The 20,292-nt window shown below is 43.3% G+C and overlaps 1 protein-coding gene across 4 annotated transcripts in view; it reads left to right on the top strand.

Annotated features, from left to right (window-relative positions):
- LOC119656317 overlaps positions 1-20,292 on the top strand; it is a 193,939-nt gene that overhangs the window by 162,315 nt on the left and 11,332 nt on the right. For all 4 annotated transcript variants that reach the window (XM_038062765.1, XM_038062768.1, XM_038062766.1 and 1 more), the window contains 3 exons: positions 64-190; positions 17,006-17,126; positions 17,921-17,997. In XM_038062765.1, the coding sequence (XP_037918693.1) occupies positions 64-190; positions 17,006-17,126; positions 17,921-17,997 (325 nt within the window). The remainder of the gene's footprint in view (positions 1-63; positions 191-17,005; positions 17,127-17,920; positions 17,998-20,292) is intronic.

The following is a 20,292-nucleotide window of genomic DNA, read 5'->3' on the forward strand; positions in this document are numbered from 1 at the left end:
TCGACAACAACCATTACAAAAACAGCAAGTTTTATAGTAAACATGATAAATTTTTCTCAACAGGTTGGAGGACATACACGTCTCCTACTACTCAATCAAAGCACAGTGATAAAGCCATTAAACTTACGTGAATTAAACTTTTACCAGAACATTCCTCAGGATATCCAGATGTTTGTTCCCAAATATAAAGGTATGTTTAAGATATTAAAATTGATCTTTTTATTGTTTAGGTTTGCAATGTGTCAGTGTCTACTTTTGTTTAAAATATCCTTTTAATCTTTGTTTTCAAGAGTGATTAAAGATATTTTTAATAGTTGCCAATAGAACAGTATAAACTGATAACGATTGTTGTTGAATGATCCTCATTCAAATGGAAAACATATTTTACGGTTTCATCTAAAACAAAATTTCATTAAAGTCAGTTCACATCAGAGCAGAACAGTACTCGAAATCTGCTTAGCCGGAGTTCATAATAAGTTTTAAAAATATATGAATCTATTATTACATTGATTTTAGCAGATATCGGTATGGAGGGTATTTTGGAGCCTAGATGTCATATAGAGGCGTCAACATGATTTTTTTTGCTGATTTTTCTAATTGGTAGTTTCTGAGGATGGCCCCGTTAAATAAATGATCACTCTGAATTCCCCGCCTTTCCAACAAATGTCAAAACTAAGACTGGCTTCAGAAAGTACTAACCGAGACCTTTCATTTGATACCCCACATGACTATATTTGCTGAAAAAAAATTACACCCCCTTTGCATGTAAATTCGACGTAATAGGATGTAACTTACTGTATGCGTGAGCGTTCACAGTTCCCACTTTTCCACCAAATTTGGTGTCAATCACTTCTACAGTCTCCGAGAAAAATGCGTGTGACGGACAGACAGGACAAGACCAACGTGCACCAAGCCATTAAGAATATGGTGAAAGCCATCAGGGTGCCTTACAATAGGTCACAGGAAGAAATCAGAAAGCCTAAGGAAAAGCCGGACATCCCAGCCTCAAAAATGTCACAGGCGACCCAAGTGACACCAAAACATAAAGTCATCGATCTTCGCTCAAGTAAAAGAGTGCGAGACAAAGAGGAGGAAGCTTTGGGGAATCAACAGGCTCCAAAAACGAAAAAGGGGGCCTTGACCAGTCCAGCAAACGGAACTAAAAGTTCAGAAGAGCCCAATGTACCGAAAGTAGGAAAGCCGACTAGTAAAGTGAAACTGAAAAAGAAAATAAGAACGATGGTTGGACTAAGGTCGTGAATAAAAAAAGAGACAAGAAACCATGATGATTTTAGCAGATATCGGTATGGAGGGTATTTCGGAGCCTAGATGTCATATAGAGACGTCAACATGATTTTTTTGCAGATTTTTCTAATTGGTAGTTTCTGAGGATGGCCCTTTCATTTAAATGACCCCTTTCCGAGCCCTTAACTCCGCAGTTTCACAGTCGGCTTTAAAACTAAAGCCCCCCCCCCCTTAAGTTCCTCATAGAAAGATGTAACTCACTGCATGTGCGGACGTTCACAGTATCCACTTTCCTACCAAATTTGGTGACAATGTTTGTGTGTGTGTGTGCGTATGACCGACAGACAAAAAGACAGATAGCCAGCCAAGTAAAATATTTATTTGCCGTGAATGCTCAGAAACATGAGATCGCTATACGGTGCACAGACCTAGATGAAGTCACTTCTAAGGCGGAAATCTTCACCGTCTTATCGTAGCAGTCCAAACTGAATGGTTTGCAAAGGGCATCCATTTTGAGTCTCAAAAAAGCATATAAAGGCACATGGACGGCAACCATCTGGTTACCAACAGGAGCAGTGCGCAAGCTGTAGATATCGGGAAGGTCCGTATTGGGGGAAAGTGAGGTTTAACTAAATCAACCTCAAAAGTGAAAGGGAAAGTGAGGTTTAACTAAATCAACCTCAATCAATGTGGTAGCGCTCAAGACCTGCTTTCGTAGACCACGCACAAATCGAAGGCACAAGTGGCTATATTAAGTGAACCCTGTGAAAATAAAAGGGTTCGTTTGGGCAAAAATAGATGGGATGTACGTCTACAGTTGCTATGCTCCACCAAGCCTGTATGTTGGCTAAATTCAAGGATATGCTAGACATTGGTCTTGGACGTAAAAGAACAGAGACCAAAAGTTATCGCCGGTGACTTCAATGCATGGACCACAGAATGGGGAAACTCATTGACGAATGCAAGAGGGCATTGTTTTTTGGAGGCTTTTTCTCAGTTAGACATCATAGTTTTTGGGATGTGAAGAGACTGCGGGTTAGTGTAATTCATTTGGTACCTCACATGTTATAGAAGGTATTCCGCCTTCCGCGTTTGAATGTCTCTGTAGTGGCCGGGCTTGGAAATGTTCGGAAAGGTGGAGTCCTTTTTAGCACTTCAGTTTCTGTCGAATGGTAGGAAAACAATTCTATCCTCATATTCTCCATTCATCTCATCTTCGATGGTAGTCATTCGTGTTCTTTTTTTTATTGGGGGCGACAACTTGCTTCGTATATATTACTATCTATCTATATGCATATCTGGAGTATCCGTATCACTACCAGATATTCATATTCTTAAGTCTTTTGCAAGTAGGTACCAATTCATTCTTCTTGCTAAAAAAACTTTTGTATCAGGCACTCTGTATGGTCGCATAGGCTTGAAGATCATCGGAAATTCTGGTTCCTTTACAGATTGGTACTTGCAACGACATAAGTCCTATCCAAGAACCCCCCAAATACTAGCTCCAATTAAGTTGACATTCCGAGGTTTCCGGAAAGTTCTATGTATGTCGCACCTATGCCTCTCCATAGCTTCACATTCCAGCACCTATGAGTCGCATATAGGATTCCTCATGTTAGGCACAAACTTCTTTCTCTGTTCAGGAGCCCTCCCTTACTCCTATCTTTGAATTCTCAAATCTTCCTTGAATTGGTATTGTTATTGTTGTTCCCCATACACTGCGTAATCTGTAGAATTTTTTTTTTTTTTTTTTTTGGGATAGGGTAGGTGAATGCATTTACGCACACAGTGTTGGACTCCCGATTCGGTACGTCGTCGGACTACCAACTAAACACCTCCCCATCGTCAGAGAGCTAGCCTGGAATCGTTTGTCACATTACTTCGGGCCAGCCCCCGAACTTTCCTGCCTTGCGGAGCCTTCAAATCAGGGAATTCCTTTCACCAACGGGAGGGGAGAGGAGGAAGGGAACTGTCAGTTCAAGGAACCCCCTTCCATTCGGCTCCTCCACCGGTCGAGTTCTATCTTCTTAGCAACGAGAAGGGCCCGAACGTAATGGGCAACACGGTTCCAGCTATCAGCAGTCCTCAGCATCTCTTCCACAATGTTGTCTGGAGAGAGATCCCCTGTGTTTAAATAGAGCTGCTGACGAACCCCATCCCACCTTCTACAAGAAAAAAAAGTGTGATGGGCATCGTCCACAACGCCATTGCAAAACACACAATCCGGAGAACGCGCCTTTCCAATCTTGTGCAGATAAGACTGAAAATTTCCATGCCCACTTAAAAATTGGGTAAGGAAATAGTCAGTCTCATCATGCTTCCGATTCAGCCACGCACCTAAGTTGCCGATGAGCCGCGCGGTCCATCTGCCTCTAGTTTCATTTTGCCAAGAGAACTGCCACTCGTCTAGAGTGTGTTGCTGTTCTTCGCGAGCAACCACCTCCCTTGGCTCATCTCCCTTGCGCTTGTATATGGCCTGACGCTCCCTAGCAAGAAGGGCAACGGGGATAACTCCCGCAATCACCATCACGGCCGGTTCAGAGACTGTGCGGTACGCAGACGCCACCCGTAAAGCTGTACTTGCGCGAGGCGTCTACGATATACCTCCTTGTTAAGAGCGCCAGCCCATACCCCTGCGCCGTAGAACAGGGCAGACTGCGTTGAGCTCATCAGGAGACGTCGCCTACTAGACGTAGGACCCCCAATGTTTGCCATTAGCCTACTTAACGCCGAAACTCCAGCAGCAGCCTTGTTCGCTGCTGCTTGGATTTGCTCAGAAAAGCTCATCTTTGAGTCAAGAGTCAACCCGAGGTACTTTACCGCCAAATTTGACTCGATTATCGACTCGCCGTACTACATGGGACGCAGGGTCGGAATTCTCTTCTTAGTCAGGATGACTACTTCGGTTTTTTCCAGTGCAAGGTTGAAACCATGAATAGTCATCCATCCGCTTACCCGTCGCATCAATATGGCGAGTCTGCTTTGCGCCTGTTCGACAGTGCGTCCAGCAACAAGCGCTGCGACATCATCTGCGTAGCCGACCAGGCACGACTCTTCTGGCATGTCGAGCTTAAGCAGACTGTCATAGGTAGCGTTCCAGAGGTCCGGCCCTAGGATGGATCCCTGTGCTACTCCCGACGTGACCTCCATCCACCTTTGACCCTCTAGTGTTTCATAGAGCAGGGAGCGGTTCCTCAGATAGTCCCTCAAAATCCGTAAGAGATAGTTCGGCACGTTGAAGGTATTGTCTAGTGTGCCTAGAATGTCTTTCCATCTTACGGAATTGAAGGCGTTTCTGACGTCAAGCGTTACGAGGAGCACCACCCGTCGAGTTCGGCGGCTATGTGCCTCTGCTCGTCGAACGGCGTCCACGACCTGCATGACAGCATCAATTGTCGATCTCCCTGCCCTAAAACCAAACTGCCGGGGAGATAAATCTTCGGCAGCGCGTATCGTTTCAGCGAGTCTACTTTTGATGAGCTTTTCGAGCACTTTCCCAGCAGTATCAAGCATAGATAGTGGGCGGTATGAAGACAGCAGTTCGGGATCGCCTTTCCCTTTAGGGATCAGCGCAAGCCTCGCAACTTTCTAACGAGCAGGGAAAATGCCCTCTTTCAGGCAAGCGTTGAATGCGCCGAGCAGTAGGTCTGGCCGGTGTTGGAATACCAGTTTGTACACCTCTGCTGGAATACCATCGGGTCCTGGCGCCCTCTTGTTTTTCATCGAGAGGATTGCCTGTTCCAACTCTTTTATAGAGAAAAGTGGACAGTCCTCTGCGCTCTCCGCGCCGACGTCACCATCCCATACGGGGTGTGCAGGGAAGAGTGCACTCACAATGCGGTCCATCTGTTCGTCCTTAAGTGAACAGGGTTTCCGCAGAGCCCCGATTTTTCGGGTTACAAGTTTGTAACCGAGTCCCCACGGATCCCCATTCACCTCGTCGATCAGATCTTGCCAGCAGCGAGCTTTGCTCTTGTTTTTTGCGCTGCGGAGTCTCCTTTTGGCTGATTTGTACTCCATCATTATGGTACATGCCTCCTCCCGGCCGCCTAGACGTTGTGTTAAGCGGCGGAGCCTGTGACATTCCTTCCGGAGCTCTGCGATTTCCACTGTCCACCAATACATGGAAGGTTTGCCGCGCCTCGATGTCTTCCTGGGCATGGAGGCTCCGCAGACCGTCGTTATCAGATTCATAACTGAATTTACGACAGTGTCAGCAGCAGCGCCACCGCCCCCAGGAGTACCCTTCAGCGTGGCCCCACCTGTTCCCAGAGTTTTGACAAACTTTCCGGTGTTCACTTTCGCGACGTTCTATACACAGAAAGATCGCTGGGGTGGCGCACACCGAGAGTTTGTGTCCACCACTTCGAAAGCACCAGTGATTCCGATGCGAAGGTTACGTCTGGAATGCTTCCTTCGCAGCCCGAGCGCCGGAACGTTGGGGTGGATCCGGTGTTTAGAACTACGAGTCCTGTTCTCGCCGCCATTTCCAGAATTCGTTTCCCTCTGGAATCTGTGTGAGGCATGCCCCATTCAAGTGCCCTAGCATTGAAGTCACCCCCGACCAGGATCCGCCCATCCGTGCTTAAGATAGCGTCCTCCAAAGCCTCAAACCTCCGACGAAAGTCCGGCATCGTCTCATTCGGCGTAAGATAGACACTAAAAAACGTTATCCCTGAACACCGAATCCAGACAAAGCCGTCCCCTCGGCCTTGGGCAAGAACCCCCAGGAGGGTGCCGTCCCGAACCCAGATGGCAGCGGTACCTGATATGTCTGGGTGCCATGAAACTGGGCCCTTGTTTCGGTACTGCTCACTGATGAGTACTAAATCAGCTTTGGTCTCCGCAGCGAACTGCGCTAGCAACTCGTGAGCGGTTGCACTTCGGTGCATATTGATTTGTAGGATGCGAATCATGTTGACCGTATCCTAGCTCTTTCCAGTTCTGCTCTGAAAACTGGACACCGCCCCGATCCCGCAGTGTGTGCAATGCTCTCATCAGTCGCGCCACGGTCCCTGCATAGGACGCAGCTTTCCTTTTCATTGCAGCTGTTCGCTTTATGGCCAGCCTGACCGCATTTACGGCATGTTGCCCTTCTGTCAAGTCCCCGACAGTTTGCAGATGTGTGCCCATAGTCCAAACATCTGTAACATTTGGTTGGGGCGGCCCGAATTCGTATCCTACACACTACCCAACCAATTCTTATTTGAAATAATAAAAACTTGTTGTTTCTTATTCGTTGGGGTGGGTATTTATTCTTGCAAATACCGATATTTCGGGAACCACTTGATCCCTTCATCAATGCAAACAAGTTTGCTCATCTGTAGATGCCACCGAGAACCCGTAACCAACGAATAAGAAACAACAAGTTTTTATTATTTCTATTAATTAATCGTTGGAAACACCGCATAATTTCACTCTGACAATTCTTATTTTCCCGCTGTTTAGAAGCTTCCTCGCGTATTGCTCGGCAACTTCCACCACAGCGAGTTTTTGGCCTCGGGAGTTTGCGGAGGTGGTACCAATCCGGACATTGGTTACCTCCGGGCATTCGCGTTTGATGGCCTCTTCTACCTCGTTCTTTTCCGTGAGACAGTCAAGGTCTCGGATTTCTAAAGCACACATGGGTTCCAGGCTAGAAACCAAAGCTTTTTCTCCCAGAAGCCCCTTGACTGCTTCACAGAACGTGACTTTATTTATAGTCTTCGGACCTAGTTCAACTAAGACTCCACCACCCTTCGTTTTACGTATGGAAGAAACCTCCGCTCCGTTGTCTTCGGGTTTGATTTTGTAACGGATTTCGCTGAGGACTTCCGCAAAAGTCTTGCCTTCCGTCGGCTTAATAAGCAAAGCTGGCGGTCTAGTCCTCCTTCGTCTCCCCACTTTTTCTTTTGGCACTCCGTCCTTCGTGTCCGCCTTAGTTTTTGGCCATAGAGGTTTTTTTGATGGCGTGACGTGTTGTTGTCTTTTGATCCTCTTCGCCTTCTTCTTTTCAGCCCTGGAGAGTACCTGAGTGAAGTTTCCTTCAGATGTCCCTTCCTCCTTTCGTTTTTTACCAAGTTCGCTCTGCAATGGGCTGTCAGCGATCCGTTTGGTACTCGTGGTGTTCTCCTCGGGAAGCGCGGTTGTTTCTGCCTCCTGCGGATTTTGTCTTACTTTCCATGTTCACCTATAGTATGAAATCCTGTCCAGGAGCTCTTCCAGTTCCATTAGCCCGTTTTTCACCCCCTTACCGACGTTTTTCTGAAGGAACGTAGAAGATCGCATGTGCTTCACAACTGCCGTGCATTTTTTAATAAGTCTTTCCTCTTCCGCTTGCGCCAGAGTAATCGACAGTCCTCCCACTCGGCTTATATTCGAAACCATTTTATTAGTTTCGGCAGTTTCCACTGTGCCTCTTTCCCCAATTACAGCACTGTGCGGTATGGTCTGGGTTCCTATCTGTGTTGCAGGTGCTGCATCACTTTCCGAGTCTTTCTCTCCGTCGGCGCGTCCCGAAGTCTCGTCGGGTATTTCAGCCCTTGTTGCGTCCTTCGCTGGTAATCTGTAGAATAAACTATCACTAAGTGCTCGTTAAGAGCTGTTCCCTAGGATATGCCTGGACCGAAACTCTAGGACTAACATGTACATTTATGGGCTCATTATGTCTACCACATCTGGTATCTGCAAATGAGCTTTTCCATTTACTTACCCCTCAATACCTAACCGACGGACTATCACGGACATGCTTTTCTATCCTATGTTTCATCTAGGTCCCTATTTCTGACTATGCTTTAGTATTGATTTCATTCATCTATGCCGTTCTGCTTTCATGATTCAGGCTTTGGTTCAGATTTATCCAATTCAAATGTATTAGAACAGCTTTAATGTTTCTTCTGTCTATCCTTAGAATTGCATCTCCATTATACTTAGATTGTAACTGGTTAGCCTTTTGACTCCTTGATGCTTCAATCCTGTTGCTACAAAATCTTTTCTACTTTTATATTCTATTCTATTAAAATTTGGAGATACGTTGGAAAGTACATCTAGTATACTCTAATGTCATTGCTAATGTTCAGTTTGCTGTTCAATTATTTTTTTCGAACTTTTTTTTATTGAGGGCGACGACCTACCTTCTACATTGTAGCCTAGCTTGACCCGCGACTATCAACCAGTGACCATTCTCTTATTCTGTATTCTTGTGAAGAGATACCCAAGAGAAAATTTCCCGCAATGTCGTCCGTCCTGTCGTCCTCTATGGTTCTGAATGTTGGCCGACTGTAAAAGTCAATGAACGGCGTCTTGCGGTAATGGAGAAGAAGATGTTGCGTTGAACTAGTGGCGTGACACGTTTTGATCACATCCGAAAAGAGGATATCCACGATCGTTATGGGGTTGCCCGATCGTGGAAACATTGCGAGAGAGGCGTCTTCGATGGTATGGTCATGCTATTTGCGTTAACGAGAATTTACTCGCAAAGATTGGTCTGAACATCGAAGTCGATGGTAAACGGCCAAAAGGCAGGCCAAAACAATGGTGGCTGTATACGCTGGGTGGGGATTTAAAAGCCTCGAGATTGCACTCAGATCAGGCATTTGATAGAGCCAAATAGTGAAACCGATCACGACGAGCCAACCCCGCTTGTGAACCGGACAAAGGCTGAAGAAGAAGAAGAAAGTAATGGTATATTCCTACCATTGCTTCTAAAGTCGTATCTTTTGAGAATGTTCAGGTTTTCACTGGGGATCACACTTTTCATCAGGCACATTTTCACAGCCTTAAAGTTGGTTTTGATGATGTGCAGGATTCTGATTCGCATTCTTTCCGAATGCGATCTGTGCAGTTCTTCATTTTCTTTTATTAAATCAAGTGATGGATAGAATTCAATAAATTTTGTAAACATACGTATCTGGTGCAAATATGAAATTTTTCGATCCATTAACAAAATTAAAAAAAAAAGGAAACATCAAAAGCCAAATGGTCAAAGCAAACACTAAATTCGTCTAAGCTTTACTACGCTTCAAATAATAGATACTAATTGATCTTTTCCAGATGTAGAGCACTTAGCTATCTGAATATTTATGTAGGATCGTAGAAATAAACAATTTATTGCGCTTTAAACATATTCCCTGGATCAAGGCAAATTCCAAACCAAAGTATGCTACTCTTACTCCATTTTCTCTTTCTTCAACTTGAACTTGCGAAATATCTGGAACAACACGATCCAAGCCTGTTTCAACTAAAGATTCACATTGCAACATTAAATTTAATTTTCATGTTCTTTTTTTCTGTTCTCTTCACTAAAAAGATAGCACATGTTGGGGTATTTCTAGGAAATTTATGTTTAGAAATAGTTCTGAAAATAGATACCACCACGAAGGTGCCAATTGGATCGAATGGATGAAATTGAATGTAATCAATGAACACGCGTTTTCAATGTAGTATAATCTTGGTGCCAGCACTTTGTTGTTAGTGTGGCTGATTAGAGGTGCTGCTTGCTGTTCGATAAATACCTGTCATTCAAACTGGCCGTCGATGAAGACCCTACTTCAATGTGAATTCGCGGAAGACGACTAACATTGTTTAGTTTTAAGTCAAATATGCGCCGTTTTGTTCGCAAACTTGTTGCCATTTAGAAGGCAACTCCATTATCCCCCTCTTATAAAACCCCCCCTCCTTATTTGCGAAAAACTCAGACAGCCAATTTTTGCAAGTCTCTTTTGAGGCGAACTTAGTAGCACCAAGAGCGTTTTGCATGGACCGGGAGAGATGGTAATCACTTGGTGCCAGGTCCGGACTATACGATGGGTGCGATATGACATCCCATCCGAGCTCCCGTAGCTTCTGGTGGGTCATCAAAAATGTGTGAGGCCGAGCGTTGTCCTAGTGGAACAGAACACCATTTGTATTGACCAATCCTGGCCGCTTCTGGTCAATCGTCTGCTTCAAACGGTCGGTTCAGTAGAGGACCGAATTGAGGGTCTGGCCATAATTGAGCAGCTCATAGTGGATGACTCCCTTCCAATCCCACCAAACAGACAGCAAAATCTTCCTGGCCGTCAATTCGGGCCGGCTCGCCGGGCTTCGACCATGATCTTTCTCGTTCTTCATCTTCTCCAATCTTCTGCAAATGGTTCCAAACGGTTTTATGGTCCTTAACCAGTTCCTGGCCAATCGAGCGAATGCGGGGTGTATCTTCGACATGCACTACACCAGAACGAAATCGATCGAACCAATGCTGTGCTGTGCGAATCGTTATAGTACCGGACCTATAAACTTCACAAATTTGTTTGGCCGCCTTCGTTGCATTTTTACCTCTCAGGTAGTAAAATATGACGAACTTCTTCCTTGGTGGACTCCATCTTTTACGCGCTATAACTTGAGACTGAAACGTACGATCATAAAACTGTCAAAGAGACACATGTAGCCCAGATTGTCGTCTTCAAATCGTCGTATAGTATGACCCGATGCGATAAGTACAACACAAGACATGTTTAAGTGTCGCCATCTATTGACAAAATACGACATTATCTTTTCCCCAACCTTATATATATTTTAGTTGAGGATGCTGAGAGTCCTGAGTCCGCACCCACTTGATGACGGATCGGACCACTTGGGAAGCAACTTACTTTCTCTCTTGTATTCCATGGACTCCTCTTTTTTAGGTTAAACACCCAAGTTTTCCAGAAAAGGTGACTGATGGTTTCGTCCAGGGCAGGGGCAATCTCTGGCCTGGGAGCCTCAGAGCACTCTTCGATGAAACCGTCAGTTAACTTTCTTTAATATATATTTTAGTTCGGAAAATCATTTCATAATTTGTCCTAAATTTTTATTTTAGTTTTTCCACCAAAGGGTCTAGTTCAAGTTCATCTATGGTCACCAACTGCCGTTTAGCGAATGTTTCAAATGTGCCCCCATTTCTCTCAATCAATTGCACATCCGCGATTCGTAATATATACTACAGGTTATAATTGATTAGGAAATGAGTCAAAAGAAAAACAACAAGAAATTTTCCACAATTAAACTGGGCTGAGATTAGATTACTCATTTGATGACTACCTAGTTGTAACTCAGTATGAGTCAAGGGGACGAATTGAAGAAACACAACGTGAAGACCAATTCTTAGGCTTTATACCATGCACTTGTAGGGTTTTCAAATTAAAGCTGTTCTTCTAATCTGTCCAAACCAACTTTTAGTATCAAAACAGCCGCTACAGTCCACCATTTTCATTTCAATTTCCTCAAATTCCTTAGTGGCTGCCGGCCATTACCCATCGAAAAAAATGATGCAACAAATTGCAGTTTACAAATCACAGTGTCGTATTCGTTGCGCACTGCACATGCCAATCAACGACGATGTGATACAAAGCATGATAATCCAACAAAGACCTTATATATTTCACTATGACATTAAACAATCCATCACTGTCGAAATAATTGGATTGACTGAATGATACACGAAGGCACTAAAATGATTCCATCATTATCATTACATACTCGTAAGTAGCAGTTGAATGTCTATTTATATCAGATCAGCATTTTTAGGGTAATTTATTAGCATTTGAACTAAATCAGATAATTGGGGGGGATAAATTATGTGTCGACTTCTATCAGTTTTTGCATCAAATGTTCGAATTGATCCAATTATGTCATGAAGTAGGTTTCGATAGAAGCAATCATGTGACCTAATTTTAGATATATGGATTATGAACCTCATTTGCATGGTAGAGCATCATCTTCCAATAAGAGCGATTTAAGTGCAGAAAGGATTAAAAAAAATTGCTTAAAATAAAACTGCCAACCAGTTTGATTTTCATGCTGGATTGGAAGGCAACGAGGCAGCGGACGAACTAGGCAAGAAGGGAGCAGGGACGCCTTTACACGGGCCAGAACCCTTCTGTGGAATCGGAAACGGTTTCATGGCTATGAATCTAAGAAATGAAGAGGAACGGCTGAGGGAACTATACTAGGCGAGCCTACCGGGGATGGAGCATTCCAGGGTGCTTATTGGGGGATACGAACCCATACGCACAAAGGATTGCTTAAACCTCACCAAAAAGAACCTCCGAATCATAGTGGGAATTCTTAATGGTCATTGTCGGTGGAACTATCACCTAGGGAAGCTAGGGATATCTACGGACACTGCCTGCAGGTTCTGTGAGGAGGAGGACGAAACCTCTATGCACGTCCTGGGACAGTGTCCGGCACTTGTGCAAAGTAGGTCGATACATCTGGGAGAACACTTAATACCAGATGCAAAGCTGAAACTTCTGGAAGTGGGGAACATACTAAAGTTCCTAACGGTTACAGGCCTGCTTGAGATACTATGATCAATAGGTACACTATAACCAGTAAAAGGGGCACAATAGTTCTTCAAGGACGCGGTGCGACTTTCCCTTAACAGAATAATAATTGATTTTCAAATTGAATTGAAAATGATTTTTATAATTATATGACTTAGTTATCCCTATCAATTAATATACAACTTCTTTATCTTCGATATTATAAATAATAATCCCTTCAGAGGAGGAGTAAGATCAGAGGGGAGTAAGATCACGGCTCCAGGGGACCACCACATTCCCTTGATTCATTTACAAAAAAAATATCGTTTGATAGTGTCAAGTTCTCATCAAGCGTGCACCAAAGTTCAGATTTTTTCATTCCGTTGACATTCCTCGCTCCAGCCGCGTGCCAAGCCGTCAGTTGTCCGCACACCCGATTAAGTGATCTCGCCAATGGGGTTACTGGGTGAACTTGATGCTTCGCGGGCGCTTTTTTGAGGCATCCGCCGACTCACCGAATGGTTTCAATCTCGACAAGGATCGTGAATTCCTCTCGGTGGGGTGTGCAAAGGCAGAAGAGGACGAAAAACTCCGGGAAAAGAGTAGACTCAAACTGTATTTCCTGTTCCGTGATGATAGCGGCTGGTACACCAAAGCGCGGAATCCACTCTCGACAGAGGACCTCGGCACATTATTGTGTCGTAATGTCGGTCAGAGTTCGATGATTGTAAGGTAATACTTGTATCCGTGCGAGTCTCGCAAAGGCCCAATGATGTTAAGGTGGGTGGTGTGGAAGCGCTTAGTCAACCTAGCGAATACGCCTACTTCCTTTCTTAGGTGCTAGTTGACTTTGCACTTCTGGCACACGATACACTGTCTGGTCCAAGAGTTTACGTCCTTGTCCTTGGACGGCTAGTATTTTGCAGTGACTAATCGGTTCGTTGTCCTGATGCCTGGGTGCGTAAGGTAGTGTATTGCGTTAAATACTTCTCTGCGAAAATCGGCCGGAATGAATGGCTTAGGTTCCTTGTCTGAGGGCTCATAGAGTAAGTAGGAGTTTGAGCCGAAGATAGAAAACTACTTGAACTTGTATTCGGAGTTTACTTTCAGGCTCTGAATCTCTGCGTCGTCTTTCTGTGCCTCGGTAATTGCCGTATAATCGACCCCGGCGAGGACTTGATGGATATCAGAACTAAACTGGCTGATATATCTCAAGTGTCTAACCCGTTGGTGAAAAGCGACGTTTACATCGACGACCACGGCTAGGGCCAGCCAGCCAGAGGAAATGTCAGCAGTGTTACACCAACAAGCTGTTGTTTGTCTGTTTCAAACGCAGGGACAGCTTCAGTAGACCCCTCAACCTCGCGGGAGTCTTTGGTTTTGGGCTCAGAAAAATAAACTTAGAACAAGAAACGGCGATAGAAGTTTAACATGCCCAAGAACCTTCGCAGATCTTTCACCGTGTTCTTTCGCTTCAACCTTGTCTTGGTCAGGTTGGATACTGTCAGGGGTAAACATATGGCCCAGACATTTCACCTGTTTCTGTAGGAATCTGCATTTTCCAAAGTTTAGGACAAGTCCGGCCTTAAGGAGACATTGAAAAATGTACTCGAGATGGCCCAAGTGCTCAAGTTCGAACGAAGAAGCGACCAAAACATCATCCATGTATACGAAACAAAAATTTCGCAGGATAGAGTGGATGAATCTCTGCCGCACCAGCGGTCAAATCGGGAGACTTTTTCAGTCCGTTGACATTTCTCGCCCTCCTGTCAGAGCGGCAGCTGTGTCCACGTCTCCCATGGGGTTTTCTCAAAGGAATTCAAATCATTTATAATTATTCTAAAGCATAATCACATATGATTGAGTGGTTTTAGCTTTTAGCAAAATCTCACCAAATTATCATTGGCTAAAAATAAATGAATGAATGGATCTATTGCAGATCGGAACTCTGGCCTCTCAACTTTGCGTAAACATTCGACCCAGCAGATAACTATTATATCTTTGCCAAATCTGTGCTTTGGAATGGTGGGAGCAGCGGAGTTACTATAAGCTGTTGAATAAAGCAAAAAAATAAATGCGGATTGATATCAAACACGGACTATTATTTGCGAATCGAGCGAAGATGGTCGTAGTATATCGACTTCTACGATCCGCCGATTTTGCATTTTTGCCAATTTTTACGACCCGGGGGTCGTGGAAATTTGCAATTTTCGTCGATTTTGGTGAGTCCCTTGTGCCGTCGTTTTTCCGCTATATCTTGCGTTTCCGACATCGTAGAGTGAAAATTTTTGCATTTCCTGAATCCGGGCCGCTTCCCCGTTCGAACGAGGTATCGCTCGAAGAAATCCGCCGATTTTGCATTTTTGCCAATTTTTACGACCCGGGGGTCGTGGAAATTTTCAATTTTCCTCGATTTTGGTGAGTCCCTCGGGCCGTCGTTTTTCCGCTATATCTTGCGTTTCCGACATCGTAGAGTGAAAATTCTTGCATTTACTGAATGCTGGCCGCCTCCCCGTTCGAACGAGGTATCGCTAGAAGAAATCCGCCGATTTGGCATTTTTGCCAATTTTTACGACCCGGGGGTCGTGGAAATTTGCAATTTTCCTCGATTTTGGTGAGTCCCTTGGGCCGTCGTTTTTCCGCTATATCTTGCGTTTCCGACATCGTAGAGTGAAAATTCTTGCATTTCCTGAATCCGGGCCGCCTCCCCGTTCGAACAAGGTACCGCTCGAAGAAATCCGCCGATTTTGCATTTTTGCCAATTTTTACGACCCGGGGGTTCCTCGATTTTGGTGAGTCCCTCGGGCCGTCGTTTTTCCGCTATATCTTGCGTTTCCGACATCGTAGAGTGAAAATTCGTGCATTTCCTGAATCCGGGCCGCCTCCCCGTTCCAACGAGGTATCGCTCGAAGAAATCCGCCGATTTTGCATTTTTGCCAATTTTTACAACCCGGGGGTCGTGGAAATTTTCAATTTTCCTCGAGTTTGGTGAGTCCCTTGGGCCGTCGTTTTTCCGCTATATCTTGCGTTTCCGACATCGTAGAGTGAAAATTCTTGCATTTCCTGAATCCGGGCCGCCTCCCCGTTCGAACGAGGTATCGCTCGAAGAAATCCGCCGATTTTGCATTTTTGCCAATTTTTACGACCGGATACGGATAGTTGAAGTAATAAAAACTTGTTGTTTCTTTTTCGTTGGTGTGGGTATTTATTCTTGCAAATACCGATATTTCGGGAACCACTTGTTCCCTTCATCAGTGCTAACAAGTTGTTAACTTGTTACAATGCAAATACCGATATTTTGGGAACCACTTGTTTCCTTCATCAGTGGTAACAAGTTAACAACTCATTTAGTTGATGTCATAGCGGAGCGCTAGTGGTCTCGTTCAAGAGGGGATACTGTAAAGTTTTGTCCCGACACGGTTCAGTCGCCATCATGCGTTGGAATAGTGAGGAGCGTGCCTTTGCCGTTGAGATTTACTTTTCAAGCGGATGTTCGGTTATTGCAACACAGCGTGCATTTCGGAATCGCTTTAATTTAGCCCCGTTGGCTCCAGTCTCAGACCGCAAATCAATTGTTACATGGGTCACTACATTCAGACAAACTGCAAGTGTGACAAAAGGAAGAACTGGAGAATTATTGGTCCCTGATTTTTTGACAGTGACAGTGAATTCGGACCGGTATGTAAACATGCTACAGAATTTTTTTTCCCACGGCTAGAAAATTTGGATTTGGGGGATACTTGGTTCCAACAAGACGGTGCAACAGCACACACTTCAAGAGCATCGATGGCTGTTTTGAGGGAACACTTTCCAGAGTGCCTTATCTCAATTAGAGGCGATTTTTTTCTATGGGGTTTTTTGAAATCCCGTGTTTATGTGAACTGTCCAAGAAGCCTACAAGATTTGAAGACCAACAGCCAAGAAGAAATTGCCAACATAACACCTGCTATGCTAACAAGAGTCATGACAAACGCCAGAAATCGGTTTACGCAATGTATGGAGAATGGGGGACGTCACCTAACAGATTTGATCTTCAAAACAATGTAAATAAAAACTTTAGACATGTACCTACATTATAAAAAATAAATAAATATTTTGCGATGCATACAATAGTTTTTATTGAGTTTTGAAAAAAGGAAATCATGCTGCCGCACCCTGTATATATGTCCTGACATGTTAATTTATAGACGTTATCAAAATCGCTTCGCTAAGCCCCTGGTCAATAGTTTTTCTACGAAGTGTTCGGTATGTCGCTTTACGTTGATTAAAATTAAATAGAGCTCTTCCTAAAAATATCGAATAAGATGGAGCTCATTCGATAAGTATGCATTGGAGGCAGAAAGAACTAAAATTAAGTAATTTGAAAGTCTACGATCGGTTATTATATTTTATTGTGTGTGCGTTTTGGATTATGAACGTTTGAAAGTGGTGCTAAGATTAAAAATTGCTTGGTCTTCTTACCTAAATCTAATTAATGGAAAATTGCAATTATTTTGCAGGTGTTATGCAAGCCACAACAATGGGCGGTACCAAGTTGGAGAAGCGCTATTCACCCAGTTTCCGAGACGAGCACACACGCAAGCCGAGCGCTTCCAAGCGGAAACGGGATGACGTTTTACGGTAGGTGTCTTCACAATTTGAAAAATATCTAAGTGATACCTAAGATTATTTGAAATCGTTAGAACATTACTTTTCTTTAATCTAAGTGTAATTACAATTTTTGTACATATTGTTATAAATATTTTTATAAAAAATATATATAAATATATAAATTGGAGCACAGAGTTACGAATAAAGCTGAGATTTTTAATTCGTAAGTTGTGACACCAATTCTCTCGAATTTTTTACTTTTAGGGATAAATTATTGCAATTTGCCTACAACAGACAAATTACGTATCTGATCCCCAAAATGAGAGAGATTGCGAGAGAGAGGCGCTGTCAAGCCCCCAAATAAAGTAAACCTAACAAAGGTTGTTATTTTTTAAATATTATTTATATAATAAAAAAAAATACATTGAAAAATATACATTAATCAACATTCTTTTCCTGCACTTCGGTGTAGTTGCATTTGGTTTGACTCCTCATTCTTTCTACCTCGCATAAAGACGCCAAAAAAAAAAACAAAACACATAAGTTGGTGGGAGTGTCGTGTCTTGTGCGTGTCCAAGTCAGAAGGGCCGAGCACCAATTATGCACATGATGCTGGTGTTTCTTCACATGCTAAAAACAGTGTTCTTCCACGAAAGCGATTAGAATCTCCGAAAAGAAATCAGATTATCGAAAAGAATTCCCAATTTTATTCTTCTTTCAAAACCAAAAAAAAAAACCAAAAATCTCCCTTTTCTACATAGTTGGCTCTACAGAACATTACGATGACTAATCAATACTTTTTTCTCTTTTTCTTTCTTTTGCAGGATGAAAGTACATAGAAATGGAAATGCAGCAGATGTTATTAAAAGTATTTCTCAAATAGACAACTCTAACAAGCAATGTTAGTATCAGAGATTTTGATTTGAAAACGTACAGAACAATATAGAACCAAGAGAGAATAAACCGCGCGATTGTAAAGCTTCATTCAGAATAAAAAAGTAACTAATAGGATACGTGATCATCTAGAATCAGCGACCAGAACTATGTTCACTATAACACCCAGAATATTCTCGATTGATGCCAAATTGTTCTTTCTATTGAAGAAAAACTAGCCTAGATTGCCGTTATCATCACTTTTGTGCGTTGTGCAGACGCTTATGCATAAACGGTTCACGCGTTTTGTAATCTGTGTGAGCCTGAATCACCCTATCAGACCCCACATCAAGCTCACTACAACAATTCTCTTTGGCGAATTGATTAGTTACCGTCAAGCATGCGTGATAGTTGCTACCGCTGTTGTTGCTGTTTTGATGCTCTTCACTCATTTGTCGTATTCATGTTGACCAAAAAAAAAAAGAAACCAATCAGCTTTTTATATGCAAATTTTTTTAATGATCAGAAATTTTCTTTCACTAATTGCCTTCACTCAATCGAAAATCTTTTCAAAGGTTCTGTTTGTTATTTTATTTTCTTCATACTTTGATTTTGTTAAACGTCAAGCTTATTCTGTTTGTTGTTTTCATCATTGATTTTACTAACGATTTTAACATTAAATTTCAAATAACATTCGAACAGTAATTCACCAAAATCATTAGGTTTTTTTTAAAGAGATTTTTCTTAGTTTTCTCCCTAGCTGCTCTGCCAAACTTCTTTTTCTTCCGCCTTTGTCCCGTTCACAAGCGGGCTCGGCTCGTCGTGATCGGCTTCGCCATTTGGCTCTATCGAATGCCTGATCTGGGTGCAATCTCGAGGCTTTCAAATCCCCATCTAACGTATCAAGCCACCGTTGTTTAGATCTGCCTCTTGGTCGTTTACCATCGACTTCGATGTTCAGACCAATCTTGGCAAGTGAATTCTCGTTTGCACGAATTGCGTGACCATACCATCGAAGACGCCTCTCTCGCAACTTTTCCACAATCGGTGCAACCCCATAACGATCGCGGATATCCTCACTTTGGATGTGATCTAAACGTGTGACGCCACTAGTCCAACGTAGCATCTTCGTCTCCATTACCGCAAGACACCATTCATTGTCTTTTATAGTCGGCCAACACTCAGAACCATAGAGAGCGACTGGACGGACGACATTGCGGTAAATTTTAGATTTAAGACAGACGTTCGTTGATACGTCGATCACAAAGAACACCAGTTGTGGAACGCCACTTCATCCATGTTGCGTTAATGCGTGAAGCAATTTCATAACGCAGTTCTCCATTGGCTGATAGCGTTGGTCCGAGGTATTTAAATCGTTCAGGTCTGGGCAGATCACTGCCGCTGACACTGATTGTGCCTGTTTCATGGGGATCGGTCGTCAAAAATTCAGTTTTGTTTAAATTCAATCTGAAACCTTGTTGCATGAGGCGATTGACCTGATTTACTATTCCCCTTTACACTCTCATAGAAATATTCATATAAACTGAACGATGAGCGGTTTCGCGTATAACCATTCTAGTTTGCCTGATATTCTCCTCAAATTTATTGACACATTGATGTCTCCCAGCCTAGCAAAACTAACCATATTCCGTTCTTGAAGCTATGTGCTTCTATCCAGGCAAATAAACCTCAAATTTCTGTTCGACATAATTGAAATATCATCACTTGGAATCCAATTGTCTCGAATATTTATTACATTGTTCGTAGTTGAAATGCGGCTCGTAAGATTCGCATCGAGGGAGGCATTTTGCTACACAGTCAACCTACCTGATGGAATGGTGTCATTAATTGTAACTGGACGTAATAACGACATTCAAAAGAGTCATGTCCTTATTCTTTCCGAATGGGGAAGAAACCTCCCTTTGTTGTTTGTTACAGGGAAATTTTTGTCTACCTTTTCATAAGGTACCCGTTGGACGAATTTAGAGTATGTGAAGGATCACATTTTATGGTTCCATCCTTTTTTTTTTGTTCTTTTCCGTTCATATATGTAAATATGGTTACTATTCACCCCTTGGTGGTATAGCGCGTCAAACAAACCTACGTGCCATCGCTCGCTGTTACCCGAAATGCGCATGCGCTTCAGCTCCCCCCACGACTTTCCGAGACACTCGCACTCCCCCTCGACTGTTCTGCGCCAAGTGCTCTTAGGGAGACCTACTCGTCCGTTTAGCAAATGTCAAATTCTTCATAATTTAAGTTCACGCTACACATTAAATGATATTTCGAATATACAGTATGTTACATAAGAGCGTGGTCACTG

Source organism: Hermetia illucens, chromosome 4 (genome assembly GCF_905115235.1).
Source record: "Hermetia illucens chromosome 4, iHerIll2.2.curated.20191125, whole genome shotgun sequence".
NCBI lineage: Eukaryota > Metazoa > Arthropoda > Insecta > Diptera > Stratiomyidae > Hermetia > Hermetia illucens.